At 41.7% G+C, this 15,968-nt stretch overlaps 1 protein-coding gene across 1 annotated transcript in view; it reads left to right on the top strand.

Moving 5' to 3' along the window:
• Positions 1-14,350, top strand: part of LOC138613531 (solute carrier family 66 member 2) — a 71,957-nt gene extending 57,607 nt beyond the window's left edge. The window contains exon 5 of the mRNA XM_069687225.1: positions 10,203-14,350. Within this exon, the coding sequence (XP_069543326.1) occupies positions 10,203-10,377 (175 nt within the window). The 3' untranslated portion in view covers positions 10,378-14,350. The remainder of the gene's footprint in view (positions 1-10,202) is intronic.
• Positions 14,351-15,968: the final 1,618 nt, after the last annotated feature.

Genomic DNA, 15,968 nt, shown 5'->3' with positions numbered 1-15,968 from the left:
TCACTCAGCCTGTTTCCTGTGTCGGCGTTCCACTCGTCCACTCCGGCTGCTTAGAAGAGCTAATAGCCGGCCTGACAGCCCTCGTTCAATACACAGTACAATTACTGCCCGGCCCACATGAGTCACAGTCATCACACAGTGCAATCAGACCCCCTCCTGCTCCCACCATCGCTCTCCCCTGTTCTGTCACTCTCCAGCTATCAAGGGGGCTTCGATTCTCACCCCGCTGTAGATTTATCACCCCCTGCCAGGTTGCATTGTCATCCATCTCTCATCATTTTCCCTTTTACCTCCATCCTCCCTCATCCATCTCCCAGACCCGTCTGCGCCTTTCAAGCCTGAAGTGAGCAGTTCACCATTTCACCCTTTCCTCTCTCACCTCTGCCACTTGGCTCAGATGAAGGTGTCAGGTCAGAGGTAATCAATGATGTCAATGAGAAGCTGGATTGAGTCAGAGTGTTTGTGTGCGTGTGCTTTCATGAGAACGTGAACTAAATGAGCAATTTCATTTCGTTTGCATTTTCTGCTTCTCACGTTTAATGTGTTTTTTTTGTGCAAATTAATATAAACTGGCACTCATGGCTATGTGTGCGTGTGTTTGAGAGAGTGATGTAGTCAGTCAGTCAATATTCTCAATCAATATCTTAATAACTCCCTCTCCCCGTGGACGCTCAAAGCCTCACACAAGACCAAGTTCAATTGTTTGTTCTGTGTGTGTTTCGTCACCTGTCAGCTGAGCCACACGTCCTAGATTAGAGGTATCTCAGCCAGATGGAGCTAGCATGACAAACAGAGTCTGTGTGTGTGTGTGTGTGTTCCTGCCAGAGATGAACGACTTCAAATGTGTATTTTGTCTCCATTCTGCAGCACTGTCGGAGAGGCCGCTTTTGTACAGATGACCCGCCCTCCTTAATTACATTGTTAATGACTCATCCTCGTTAATGATGTTTGCCGTCTCTTGGGCAAAGAAATTAGCCAAAGGGGAGAGCAGAGAATTTAGGAGGGTGAAGGGGGAGGGGGGGCGAAGGAGAGGAGGGAAGGTTAGGAAGAGGCAGAGAGGGGAGCAGAGAAAGAGAGAGGCTCAGAGGAGGATAAATGAAAGTCACCGGGTTGCAAAGAAGGACAGAGGTGACAGCGTTAAATACTAATAGTAACGTGAAATGTAAAGATGCATTATTTTGGAAGTAAAGTGAAAAATGATCTAAACTAAATTAAACATCTCCCTGGCTCTCTGATAAATGCCCCTTCATTTGCATCATCACAAACTGGGCGTCCGTGAGGATATTCTGAAGAAAAAAGCTCCAGCTACATTATTTTTTTGTCTCTATCAGCATCCCAAGCAAACAAACACCAAGGCCAAATAAACTGAGGACATAGATCCGACTACACATGCACAATAATGTCAGCACTTCATCAAGGCTTTACCGTTACACATCGTCGTCTGCCAAAGGAGCGTTTCTGTATGTGTGCTGCTGACGTTCACTACCTGACAGAGAGAGGCTGCATGCACCTTCAAAAATGTCACATAAGAATAAATATGTGTACATTTTGAAAAATACTATTGTATGTCTGCATCTGCCATCATGATCACAGTAGACATAAGAGTTTGTTTATTCCACTACTAAATAGACATTATGGTCTGAAAAAAATATTTGCATTTATTGCTATTGGAGTCTGCAGTTGGTTAAATTAGGTGTAAGATATCAGAAATCCAATATCTTACATCACTACTATTGAAAATGTAACTTCTAAGCGAGGTGATAATCCAGAGAAAAACAAAGGAATTCAACACTTAAATGAGAGCAAAAGGGAAGCGTGTCTCATCTGCAGCGCAGCAGAGCACCAACCTTAGATTCGCGGGAGAACTACATTATCGCACGAGAATTGTGAAATCTCACGATAACATCAGTGTTAAACAGAGCAACACAAACAACAGTTCAGTTTGCACCTCCGAGGTTGATTATTTGCTTGTTTGGAGATCATTCCGTGATTTTTGTGCTTCTACCATGGAGGAGTACACTACTTAGTTAAAAGTGTTCTTTTTCCAAGATTTCAGTGTGAAAAAAACGGGGAGTCCGGTCTGTACATGGTGTTTTATTTTGAAATGACCGGATGCTGTATGCTATTTTAATGTCTGACTTCCTGTTTGGAACGATCTGCTCTGTTCAGCTTGATGCGTGTTTGAAGCGGCCTAGACCCGGCGCGTATCTTTAGCGGAGCAGAGAGGAGAGATGCTTCTGGGACTGCGGCGCGTGCTGTGGAATCACGAGCATTGACTTGAAGGGGCGCAATCGATTGCGGAGGTCGCGGCGCACACGTAATGCGCCAGAGACGGATCCTGTGGAATTTGAGGGTTACACATTTGGCCTGAATCTGAGTAATAAAAAATTACCCCTATCCAAACCAAGTTGAAGAATTCAAACATTCTCACTAGTTTGCCACGTCGCAAATCAATTTTATTATGAATCAATTTTTTTGCCATTATTTCAAATGTCTTATTACCTCTTTGTTAGTTGGTTTTGGAGTATTTGTTCCTGCCAGCTGGCTTACTGTGCTGTAGATAGAACTTTATTAGTAAACTTTAGCATAGTATGAGTGGAAGCTGATAAATGTGAGTTTATTCCCTTTCATAGAGCAGAAAGGTGCAGAGTAAAGGCAGTGCCAGAGACAATGAAAGTAAAGATGACGTCTGAGTGGGACAGGGCAGAGAAGAAGAAAGTGGTGAAGTTAAAGGAAAAAGATGAGGAGGGAGATGAAAAGAGAACTCTGAAGTTCAACAAAGAGACCTCTCTGAGGAGAAAAACTCCAGTGAAACAAAGAGCGAGTCCTCTCCCAGAGGAATACTGCAAACTTAGAGAGAGATTTAAATTCTTTAGTGCTCTTATTTTAGGAGCAGTTCAATCAAACCCAGGAGTGTGTACCCCAAAGTTTAAATTGTTAGGGGAGCAGGACATGCCATTGAGACTCAGATGTGCTTGTAGCAAGTGCTTCTTGGTCAGCCTTTGGGAGATGGGGAAACAGATTTCTAACGCAGCCTGAAGGGGTTAAATTTGAGGGAGGAAGATCGATTTGACCAAAGACGGAAACAACATGAAGCAGCAGTTTGTTTGCTCATCTCACTTTGTGGGGAGACGCGTTCTTGCTTTGTGTTTAAATAAATATATTCACACTTAAGTGGCAAACTTTTGCTGATCAAAGGCCTGTAGGCAAACTTTAGAAGAGTTCTTAGAGGAGGAGCAGAACAAGAGAAGAGTTACAAAGACAGTCAGCCTGACTTAGTGATGTCATATTACTAATAGAAGTTTGCTAACATTAGCTTACTAGCTACAGGTCATGGCAATGAAGTAAGGATGAAAACATTTCATTTGTAAAAGTAAGAATTATGGATAAACGATATTGGATTTTTCAGATATGCTGATGTTTTCAACCCTCGTTGCGTTTGATACCGATACATTAGGCACATGTTTTTTTTCCCACCTAATTGCAGAAAACATCAAGTCTCCACTGTAGTGGAACTGATATCATGCCTACTCTTATTGTAGTGGCCCACTGGCAGATGCAGAAATAACACAATACAGTGCTTTTAAATGTACACGTTCACTGGGCAATATAAAAAAAATACTTAGGTTATGTACAAAATGCCATTTTTATTTGTAACATTTTATTTTCTGTGTTTAGGGAATCATGGAGCATTTAGGCAGAAATAAAACGTTTTATCAGCGGAAATATCGGCAGAAAAATGACATATGTGCCGATACCGATATGTCATTTTCAAGCCGGGATCTGCAGATTCTGATAACGTGCACATAATATTGTGCATGCCGTGTAAGAATGATTTGAATTCTTTCCAAAGTTACAAAATACTTAAACGTTCCCTTGTGTGTGCATATTTTTGTGTTGTCCTTAAAAAGCTTGGAAATATTTGTATTTATTTATTTTTTGTATTGTATTTGTATGTTGATTGGTGTTTACAGAAGGCAATGGTGGAGAGGTCAGGAATAAGTATATAACTTACTGCAGGATAAGTACTACAGCAAGTAGTAGTACAGAATCACAAACAAATGATGATGATGATGATGGGAGGGTTTTTCATCATTTGGGGGGAAAAAAACAGTGGGAATAGAAGATCCAGGAGAACATCAGGGACAGGGGCAGACAAAAAGTTTGCTAGCATGGGATGCTAACCCTTTTGCTATCTTGAGGGTGTTGTGCGGCAAACAGAAACTGAGTCTATTGTCATGGTGGAGAGACATAAAGTTTGGGAAGAAGCTTGCTGGACGTGAAACAGATCCACACTGCTGAGTGCAGGATGAGTCTTCAACATGTATTGATCCCTTTTAAAGCTTTAAATGGCCTCTCTCCAGACTACATAAAAGATCTGTTGACCGTAGACGCCTGGTCATTTTCTGGCATAAAGGTGATCAGCTCAAGAAACAATACAAATCTATTTTTACTTTAAAGTCTGAACATTGCGCGCTGTTTGTGGAAGGAAACTGAAATGATGCTGCAGCTGTTGTTTACATTTTCTGTTTGTCAGAAGCAAATTAAATTTATTGCTTTGATGTATTATTGGAAACATCGTCTAAGCTTCAATCCTCAGCTCCTGCACACACATGTTGTTTTCCTCCCTTAAAGAGGGCAATCTAACTAGGGTTCAGTTGCAGTGCCAGTAAATATAAAATAAATACCAACAGACTGGTCTGCCGTTGCGTTATTTACACTCACCGGCCACATTACTAAAGTACACCTGTTCAGCTTCTTGTTATCACAAATATCTGATCAGCCAATCACATGGAAGCAACTCAATGCATTTAGGCATGTAGACATGGTCAAGACGATCTGCTGAAGTTCAAACCGAGCACCGGAACGGGGAAGAAAGGTGATTTAAGTGACTTTGAACGTGGCGTGGTTGTTGGTGCCAGACGGGCTGGTCTGAGTATCTCAGAAACTGCTGCTATGCTGGGATTTAAACGCACAACCATCTCTAAGGTTCACAGAGAACGCTCCAAAAAAGAGAAAATATCCGGTGAGCGGCAGAGGTCAGAGGAGAATGGCCAGAGTGGTTCAAGCTGATAGAAAGGCAACAGTAACTCAAATAACCACTCGTTACAATCGAGGTACGCAGAAGAGCATCTCCGAACGCACAACACGTCGAACCTTGAAGCAGATGGGCTACAGCAGCAGAGGACCACACCGGGTGCCACTCCTGTCAGCTAAGAACAGGAAACTGGGGCTCACCAAAATTGGACAGTAGAAGATTGGAAAAACGTGGCCTGTTCTGATGAGGCTCGATTTCTGCTGCAACATTCGGAAGGTTCGACTTTGGCGTAAACAACATGAAAGCATGGATCCTTTCACGTTGTATCAACAGTTCAGGCTGCTGCTGGTGGTGTAGTTTGTTTATTTTCTTGGCACACTTTGGGCATCCTTAGTACCAGTGACGTGCGGTGAGGTTCATGGCTGGTGAGGCACTGACTGCATCAGAATCAGATTTACAAATATATGAACCCAACAACAGAGTAGATTATTCACCATTTGACAGCAAGGGCTGGCTCAATTCGTGGCAGCGGCAGCGAGTAGTGGCACTTCCTTCTTCCTGCCTTCCACTCCAGTTGCCGGTGTCTGAGGCAGCTGCCACTGACCTGCCACTTACTCTGCAGCTGCGGAGTAGCATAAACATTTCTGGGCTCACCAGCGCCCCCTACGTTGAGGCAAGAAAACTGCCTGCCTCACCCAGTGCCTCTTCACTGCCGTTGTAAGATCGCTGAGCACACTAAACAAGTTACACATATATATTATATACATCAGCTAAACTATGGAAAGCCAGGGGGGCATATATTAAAAGTGTTTTATTGGCGACATACAGAGAGACAGTAACACGCTCTCATTGCATGGCAGAGCACAGTTTGTGAGGGATTGCGCAATCCAAGGTGAGGCTCAGCTTGCTGCTGCCTCACTGTGCGTCTCTTCCCCGTATTTGAACGGAAATGTGAAAATTCAGCGATTTTTAATAAAAAACGATCCAAATTGTTTACGTTAAATGGAAAATCAGTTTATAGTTCAAACCATTTGATAAATATAACCATTTAATTTATCTGTTTATTATATATTTTATTTATGATGACAGGTGAGGCTCTGCCTCCCCTGCCTCTCCTGACCGCACGTCACTGCTTAGTACCAATGGAGCATCGTTTTAATGCCAAAGCCTACCAGAGTAATGTTGCTAACCATCTCTTTATGACACAGTGTACCCAGCGTCTGATGGCTACTTCCAGCAGCATAATGCGCCATGTCAAAGCTCAAATCATCTCACACTGTTTTTTTGAACATGACAATGAGTTCAGTGAATTCAAACAGCCTCCACAGTCACCAGATCTCAATCCAATAGAGCAACTTTGGGATGTGGTGGAACGGGAGATTCGCATCATGGATGTGCAGCCGACAAATCTGCAGCAACAGCGTGATGCTGTCATGTCAGTATGGACCAAAATCTCAGGAATGTTTCCAGCACCTTGTTGAATCGTCAAAACGGGGTCCAACCCTGTACTGGCAAGGTGTCCCTAATTAAGTGGCCGGTGAGTGTATACGGTATGTCATTAATCGTTTATGCACTTTTAGAAACGATTAATGACATAAGGCGTGACCAGCTCAGTGACGGTAATGAAAGGAAATGTGGCACCCGGTGTGGAAGGAAATGAAAGCTCACCATCTCCTACTTCCTGTCGGCACACACAACTTCTCGCAGTGTGTTAAACACTCCGCGGCACGTTCGCTCCGTTACCAGCCCGTATATCACCACAGCGTAAGAACATTTTTTATTACATAGGACAGCTTGAGATTGACAGGAATCATGGGGAAGAGGCTGGGGCGTCGAGGACTTGCCTCTATGCATGGGGTGCCTGTTATACCGACTGAGCTAAACCAGCACCTCTCAAACCTCACTCTAACCAGCAGTCATGTGATCTCAGTTGTCTTAAATCCAAACATGGAGTTATAATGTACAGTCCAAATTTACAGAATAAAGTATGGCATGTTCAAATCTCAGTTGGGATTAGGCAACAGATAAAGATGTCTGCTTAATTGTCTGTGTGTTCATCGGAGGGTATTACAGACGTATCACACATTGCCAACACAAGATTATCGACCAATCATATAACCAGTAATTACTGAGATAAGTCAGAGCCAAACATGAACACAACTTTCTTTTCTTTGTGGTGAAATAAGTGCATGGGTTATTTATGTCACCAGTGGTTTTGTCAGGATATAAAAACTGATTTATTAGCTAAACATTCATTTTCATTTCAGCGTGACTTGAATACATTTAACAACTTCCTCTACAGTGATGATCAGTCCGTTTTCTGACACTTTTAATGAGTGCATCAGTGCGGATATGATTGTGTATGAAAGCGTCCAGATGTGCCGCTTGACTGTCCCATGTAATGTACCAGCTGTAGGAACAACCTATCATTAATATCCTGTCACTCTCCTGCACAGCCTGTGTTTGCAGCTTGCGTCAGTGTGGGTTATTTCTCACTTTTTAAATATCTCGTGCAGTGTGTGGATTTAAACATTCCCAGTTATTTTAAATAATAATGTCCTCATTTGCATGCCAGGTTGGGCAGTTTGTCACCAATGCCTCGGGTCCTCGTCTGGGCCTGCAGGGAGCCCAGGGGAGAGTTGGGAGTTTGACTTGACTCTGCAAAGAGAGCTCAAGGACAGTGCAGGACAGCTGTCCCCATAGTCATTACTGCTGAACCCCCATATGCACTCATCGTCCCCATGTATCTCACAGAGGTCTCCTCCCACTCACAGAGGTCCTCTCCTTCTCTCTGGTGGTTTGATTGTCCTCCCTCTCTAACTGAATGCAGAATAAATGCTGTCCTCTGCAGTCTCTCTGTCTCCCTCCTGTCCTCACCCCTCTGACCCTCAGTGTATGTCTCATTGATGACTGATGGTCCTGCTTCGTCCCAATGCCCAGTCGGCCCTAATAAAAGGCATAGACACCATTCATACCTATGGGACTTCACTGTCCAAAGAGCAGGAATAGAGGAGGGAGCGGAGAGGAGGTGGAGCAGGCGAGAGGGCAGAGACTGTGAAGGTAGAGATAAAACATGGCAGTAAATGAGCCAAGACGGCAACAAAGAGGACAAAAAGGAAAAAGCAAAAGAGAAAAAATGAATGATGGAGACAAAACAGAGCGTGGAGGAGTACGACAAGCAGTGATTCATGATGAAGAGTATCCCGTCTACGCTCTCCCGCTTCCTGCAAAGTTTCAGAGAACTCTTCCAGGGTCTCGTGTTGGCATGAGGCCGCCGGCACGGCAGATGACTCGCGTCTTCTTCAAGGTCTTTCTTCTCCGCCTCCATTTCTCTCAGACAGGCAATCTTTGTGCGTCTTTCTCTTCCCTTCACTTTCTCTAACGGTGTGATCAATGGATCGTTTGCTTCACCCTGTTCATTGATTTTTTTTTACTGCCTTCTCACTGTTTCTAATACAGCAGGAACTAAATCAAGGAAAAAACATTTTGAAGAATCTGTTAAACGTTAGCAGGTGGATGTGGGAAGAAGACAGCTGTTTTACTTTACTTCTTTTACTCTGGGTCTTTTTGAGAACGTCAAAAACAGGATAATTGCTCTGAATTGTAAAAGAGGAGAGAGTTTAAGGACTGGTTTGGGAAATAAGATTTTTGCAAGGAAATGGATGGAAAGACTGAAACGATGCATGAACAATGAGTATGTAGCTGAAGCTAGCAGGCTGATTCATTAGCACAGAGTGCATAAACACTGAAAATAGGGGGAAAGAGCTACCTCCAAAGCACACATTATGCTTGTTTATTCTGCACAAAATTGAAGTGTAGAAACTATATGCTGGGATTTAATGGAGGTTGTGTTCTGAACTGTTTTAGGCTGGAACTGGTAACTTTAAGGAGCTTTACTGTAGGGGTGCTGAAAAAAATCGATTCATGTCAGAATCGCAATTCTTATTCAATTTGAAGCTTCCAAAAAACAATTTTTATAAATGTTTTTTTCATCCTAAGTAAATGTTCAACATCAGCCCGCTGCATGCATTATTTGCTGTGCACCCCAGCTTCCGTTCTACACAGTTCCAGCAAGGAGTGTGTCCGTCCTGGCTAGTCAGTAGCACTGCAGCTCTCGGCGTCGGTAATGTACGGGCGAAGCTGTGACCAACGGCCACAGAACAGCTCTTAACTGCGATGCATGGACCTCTCGAGCCACCCAGTCATTCGCGACATTCATAGCTCAGTACATCACGGACGCCTGGCAGCTCGGGTCTCGTATACAAGCGCAAGTGATGCATGAAAGCCACACAACTGTGAACGTGAATCAGTTGCCCACACACAAGATGAAATTCGACGTCTCAAAGAGCTGTCGAGCATTATTCTTTTATTGTTTATAGAAAATAGGATTTTTACAGTGCTATTTGTGTAAAAATATTATTTTAAATGGCAAGTTTCTGATAAATAAAGAGGTAGCTGGTCTTATTTAAGTTAGAGTATTTCTTATTTCGCACAACTTAAACTTATTTTTCTTAAAATGTTACAGTAGAAGTCGAGTACTAAACAATGTTTTATTCATGCAAGTTAAGCAGAAATAAATTGTCTTGTGTCTTAGGTTTGCCTCTGTGTATTTACATGATTGTGTCAAATATAAAAGCTGCATTATCTTGAACACATTTTACTGTGTTTTAATGTCATATAATAATTTCCCACTGTGGTTTTCTTAGCACACAGCAGACTGGAGTAAATCCTGAAATAAGCACCCTTTGTAACAAATAGGGCATTGATTGTGAATTGTGAATCGGGTCGAATCGAGAATCGATTTTGTTTCGAATCGTTACCTTAAGAATCGAAATCGAATTGTGAGATATTGAAAGATTCACACCTCAACTTTACTGGTCGCGAAGCAGCTCGTCCCGGCCAACAAATAACTCGAGCTTTAAATAATAAACCTGTCAAAAAAACATACATGTTGTTTCTGCAGTTTTGTATTTGTTTGAAATTAACCACCAAGATACAACATGTTCATTAAGCTTTAGAGGGGCCCGTTTTTGTCATTATACAGGACCAGACGTGCTGATTCCCGTCTCCAATCCCTAAATTTGAAAATATCCCTTCAGTTAAAACTCTGAAATTCTCTCTCCTCACATACTCACTGTGTCTCTCTGCGTCTCCACTTCTCCAGTGTGAAGATGGTGCTGCTGTGGACTGCCGGCGACGTCTTCAAGACCACCTACTTTGTGATGAACGAAAGCCCGACTCAGTTCGCGGTTTGTGGTTCGGTGCAGATCATCATCGATGTGGCCATCCTGCTGCAGGTCCTTTTCTACAACCAAGACACCCGGGCCAAGCTGGGTTGATCATGGCTGTTGCTTTCGGCAACTTATAAACCAGGGATTGTGTGTGAAGTCTAATATTAAGGCTTTTAAAGAGCCTTGAATTAAGTCGATGGCATTATGATGGGACACATTTAGCCTCAAGAAAATGGAGAAAAAGTCAGTGTAGAATTTTTTGTTGTTCAGCCTTGATTTAAAGTATTCTGTCTCATGGGTTCACACAGATCCAAGAATGTTTAAGTGGTATTAAGCAAAAAGTTTTAGCCTCGAACAAATTACCTACAGCAGCATTTCATTCAAGCACTTATGATAAAACTATTTGCTTTTTAAATGGTGAGTAAGATATGAATGTTTTTGTGCATTTTTAGTATTTCATAATATTTATTTGTTCCCTGTTTAACCTGACTTGGATGCTGGACATGGAAACATTACTCACGCTGGCAGCTCACTAACAGCAGATCTGTAATGGCAGCTGTTACAACCAGTCCTGCACTGGTAGCCCTGCACTGGAATCTACTGCCTGACTGATGAGTCTTCCTCTTCACACTACACACCTCACTTGACTGGTCTCATGATGCACAGTGTGTGTGAAAGTGTGTTCTTTGTGTGTCTGCGCAGCCCAAATTGATTTTTGCCGTTGGCATCCAGCGCAGAGCCACGGCTACAGAGCGTACACCAAGTAAGGGTAACTACATAGGACATTAATCTGTCAAGGCTCTGCATTGGTGGTTTAACTGACAAGCAATGCAGGTCTTACACAAGCTATATAAAAGCCAATGAAAAAATGCTGCATGCTATGCACTTACACTGCAGGTCAAAATACGACAGTGATAGTATTGCTGAATATTTGAGTTAGTGTCATGTCTATCACATCAGTCATCCTCCCATCATGTTTTCAGGATCCAATCTTTGGTTGTTACTGTGATGTCGTTTGGCTTCTTGTTTTTTAAGACAGCGACAGTGAAAGCATCATTGATAAGTAAACATTAAATCCACCTGCTCAACAGAAATATTAAGTTCAATTTACCATCATCTTTTATTCAACACAGCAAGAAATACTTTGTTTAAAAATGTATGAATGAAAGACCCTTTTTCCAAGAAGAGTGCTAAAGAAAATTACTTTTACAGACTGTATGAATATTAAATTATTAGAACCAGAGGGTTCTACATCTTAAGTTTCAGAAGTAAGACCCTTTCCTGCATTATTGATATTTTCTTTGCAGCCTCTCCTTGATAGTAATGTTGAACAAAATTGAATCAACTTGTTTGATTGAGCAACCCAATTTATACCTCCACTAATACAAAATTCCACCAGACACACTATTAAATAACCTGTTACTACAGACACTGAGTGATGCATGTACAAGAGGCAGCTCTGGGACACTTAGGCTTTAATACTTACACGCCAGCCTAGACTCCAAAGAATAAATATTCCAATGCAAAAAAGATCCAATGACAGTAGCTAACGTTTTGATAACATACAATCCCTTTGTAGCTATTTATGTAATTAATAACATATTTTAATGGAAGGCTAAAGGCCAGTTCAGATCAATGATTGGCAACAAGACTGGATGCAAAATAATCCATAAACATCTGATCGTAAACGTTCTAAAACTGGGCCATTCACATCATAGCAACGACGCAATGTTAGACTTTGGTCCAGGTCACATGTATTGTCTGGCTGTATTTCTGTTATCGTTTTGAAAAGAAGTGGATGACAGTGACAGTAACATGCTCACAATGTTAGCTGTAACACTGATTAATAAACATTGAAGACAGAGAGTTTGGGAAGAGAGGATCTGGAGCCGTCTTTGGCTACTGCAGCGCCAGAGACAGAGTTAAAGTGAAATAGCTACATCATTCCGTTCTCAAACTGCATTTGGAGATTTGACAAGTCAAATCTTCTGCAACTCCACGCAACGGCTTCAGACGCTCTGCAACTTACCAGTTCACACCGCTGCAATTTTCTCTGCAACATTCTAAATCTGTTTTGTTGCGTTGCGAAGCACTGATCTGATCTGGGCTTGAAATTAGATCTCAAACTACCCTACACACTACTGATCCTACCTTACCCCAAAATTATTTTTGTACAGTCCCTTAGATACGTTTAAATTTTCCTTTCATTATTGTTTATGCAGCGATCTAAACTAGTAAACAAACTTTAAAGCCTCTTCATTCACCCAGAGCTGAAGAAGTCTGTGTAAAGCACACCATTACAAAAATATTCATCCATTTCAGCCAACCAAAATACTAAAATACTCACAAATATTTTATTCAAAATTCAGTTTGTAATCAAACACTGATTAAAAAAAACAATGATCAGGGTTGATTTGTGTTTTTTCTCGTTGTTTCCTCTTTTAAAAGCGCTGCAGGAAACCAATCAGTAGCAGCAGCTGATCAGTAGTCAGAACAGGTTTCCTTTTTCTTCCCCCCAGGATCCAGTTAATTAAGTAATAAATCTACTGTACCTGCTTATTAAGACTACCAGTCACCCTTTTACTTAGCAGCCAGTTAGTGTCCGTCTGTTATTCGAAACCCATCTGTTTGCAGGTTCTCCTCACTCAACACCTTTTTTAAATTACACACTGCAGTGGTTTGCATCATGCAGACAACATCTTCATGTAGCTGCCAATATGACCACGAACAAGATCCTTCAAAATGTAACAGTGACTGAGCATCATGTCGGGTCTTCAGCTTTGATGTTGCATCAGATTATTGATTTCCCATGATTGTACTAGAGTTTGAAATGCACATTTTGGTTGTCTTGCAGAAAGCTTGTCTGTACAGTAAATGTGTGGCTACAGCCAGCTGCCAGTTAGTTTAGCTTTAATTTAGAGCTGGAAAGGGGTAAACAGCTAGCTTTGTTCTGTCGTAAGGTAAGACAATCTGCTGCCCCTCCTAGGGTTGTGACAATAATGAATTTTTCTAACACCAACACCCCCTTGCAGTTTGGCGGTTAACCCCAGTATATATTTTGTTTGTTGTTTAATGCATACCGTAAAAATGTCGCTTGAGAGACGGAGAAAACACGTTTGTTATCAATCGTTTTTTAAAAACTTTGTTAACATCTATAAAGCCAACACAAGCAGCAAAGTCCTTCCTGTCCCTCCTGTCACTCACTGCGGTGTAAATTTCTTCATCCTGATCACGTTTGGCATCATGTAACTGGGGTATTGCAGTCATGCAGTAATCGTCACAGTCCTAGCCGCTCAGAAGCTCCTGGAAATAACTGGTCCTAGCCAACAAATATCACCACACAGCGCCTGTTACATTTTTAGTTTTACCACCTTAGTCTGTGAGCAGACTTAGCAAACAAGGTAAAACGTATTCATTATTTAGCTCAAGGAGAGCTGGCAGGTGGAAGCCCTAAGCGGACATGCATCCATACATTATATTTACTCTGTTTTCCCGTGATAACGACTTATTTCTTATTTAGCACGTTATCACGAGACAATGACCAGCAAAACCATCAGATGATCATGACTCGTATCCCCAGAGCTGCAAAAGCACAAAACAAACATAAAAACAGGCTTAACTTACCTCATTAGTGTGAGCAATGGCAGCATGGCATGTCCTGCTCTGTAAGATCAGTGACCAGCCTGTTGTTCTGTTTTCTAGATCGGCAGAAAATGATCCAGCTTTGTTTTCCAGAGATAACGAGAAAAATAAGTCAAGATCTCGAGAAAACAACCAGAAATAACTCGTTATCACGAGAAAACCAAGTAAATAACATGGATGCATGTTTGCGAAGGGCTTCCGTAGTTAAGCAGTTTCTGTCTTTCGGTCTTTATGCTAAACTAAGCTAACTGGCTGTAGCTCTGTATTTACCGTATAAACATGCTAGCTATACCAATTTTTAAGCGTATTTCCCGAAATGTCTAACCATGTTTTAATATTAACTTTTAATTAATCATTTTAACATTATAAGGAGATTTAATCCAAATCTAACATAAAAATCACTTCCTTTTACCTTTTAATGCATCTATGTCCCCTATATGTTTATGTATATATTAAACCTACATGCCTATCTCAAAGAAACAATATATATGAGCCTACACATCCATGAATATTGTTCTTCTGGTGCTGTAAGTGTCAGACTGACATTTATAGAAGAGCTCAGGTTGCTGATAGACTTCTGTGACGGCCATCTTTGTTGTTCTGTGACCTTCCATTGTGTAATTCACTCCATGTGGGCATTTATACGTTCTTCACTTCCACTTATCTTACATTTAATCTGTGAGCAATATTGTGAGCAGTATGTGTCTTATCTCCGCTCCCTGCTGCATACCACAGTTGTATTGCGTTTGCATTATTTCTGTATTCTATATGCTCTTATCAGCAGATGAGTATCTTTATATTTTCGCTCTCAGCAGACGCTCAGGGCTGCACCCTCGCTGGATTTAGTTTAACATTTGGGCTCCGTGTAGCCTTTTCTTCTCAAGGGCGTTGGGACAGATTAGCACACAGCGCCTGGCTGTGATAATCCCTCAGCCAAGTTCACATTGTGGTGAATGTGCTTATTGCCTTACCACTACAATACTGATAAGAAAAGGGTGGTTATTCAGTGCTGAGGAGGGAGCGAGCTGGATCGTTACTACTACCACATGCATATATGGATGTCACTATATCATTGAACAATTTATCAATACATTTTATGCATTTTAGATACTTTTTTAATATTCACATATGTTTATTCAGGTAATGTTTGTACAAGATCTGTGAAACCAAAAATAAATGTTGCCTATAAAGTATTTCTCGAGCAGCAGAACGACGAGAAACTGCGAAAGGAAATAAGATGTGACACTGTGATTGTTACCGAAAGATTTAAAGGTGTGTGACAGTGAAAACCATAAATGCAAAATAAACACAAAATGTTACTGTCCAACACTATCTGATGACTGTATGTCTGAAATATTTATCATGTTATTGTCTCAAATATAAACTATTTATGTTTCAGCATGTGGTCTAGTGTTGTTACTGCCTGAGTGTTGAAATAAATGAACGCCCCGAGGCATGTCAGGTAGAAAAACTTTGATACTGACACTTAAAAAGTAAAATAAAACCTGTGTAGTGAGCCCAGCAGGCTGCTGCCGCTACTATCAGCTGGAGAACATTTCTACCAAATATCTGATCTGAAACCTGATGTGAACCCTTTGAGTTTAAGCCGAACAGGACAAACAGCCCTGGAGCACACGAGGATAAAAATCTGCTTTTATGCACCTGTATATAAGCCCGTCCCCACTGCGGCGATCACAGGAAGCTTTGATAAAGAGTGTGTGTGCCGGTTGTCCTGGGAAAACCGTTGAATTCCTCTGTTGGAAAGGATTGGGAGTGTACCTGTGCACCAAATAAATCAGGAAACGGATTGAGGCTGAGCCGGACTGTGCCTGCTGCTGGACGCGCCGGGGAGGGGACTGATGAGTGGGGTTAATTAAGACGTGCGTTGCTTCAAGGCTTTAATCCCCCTCTGGCTAATGCATCACTTCACACACACACATACTCACACACATGCATACACGCTCAAGGTAAGACCTCTGGTAGTCTGCAGCGCAGCACTGCAGTGTGGATGGTAAAATATTAACACGGTTACAGTAGATAATGGGCGATTCTTTATG

This window comes from Semicossyphus pulcher, unplaced genomic scaffold, assembly GCF_022749685.1.
Source record: "Semicossyphus pulcher isolate SPU_LCO1_2020_fin unplaced genomic scaffold, fSemPul1.0.p SCAF_8, whole genome shotgun sequence".
Taxonomy (NCBI): Eukaryota; Metazoa; Chordata; class Actinopteri; order Labriformes; family Labridae; genus Semicossyphus; species Semicossyphus pulcher.
Note: the sequence above shows the minus strand (reverse complement) of the source record. Positions and strands in the feature narration are given on the sequence as shown.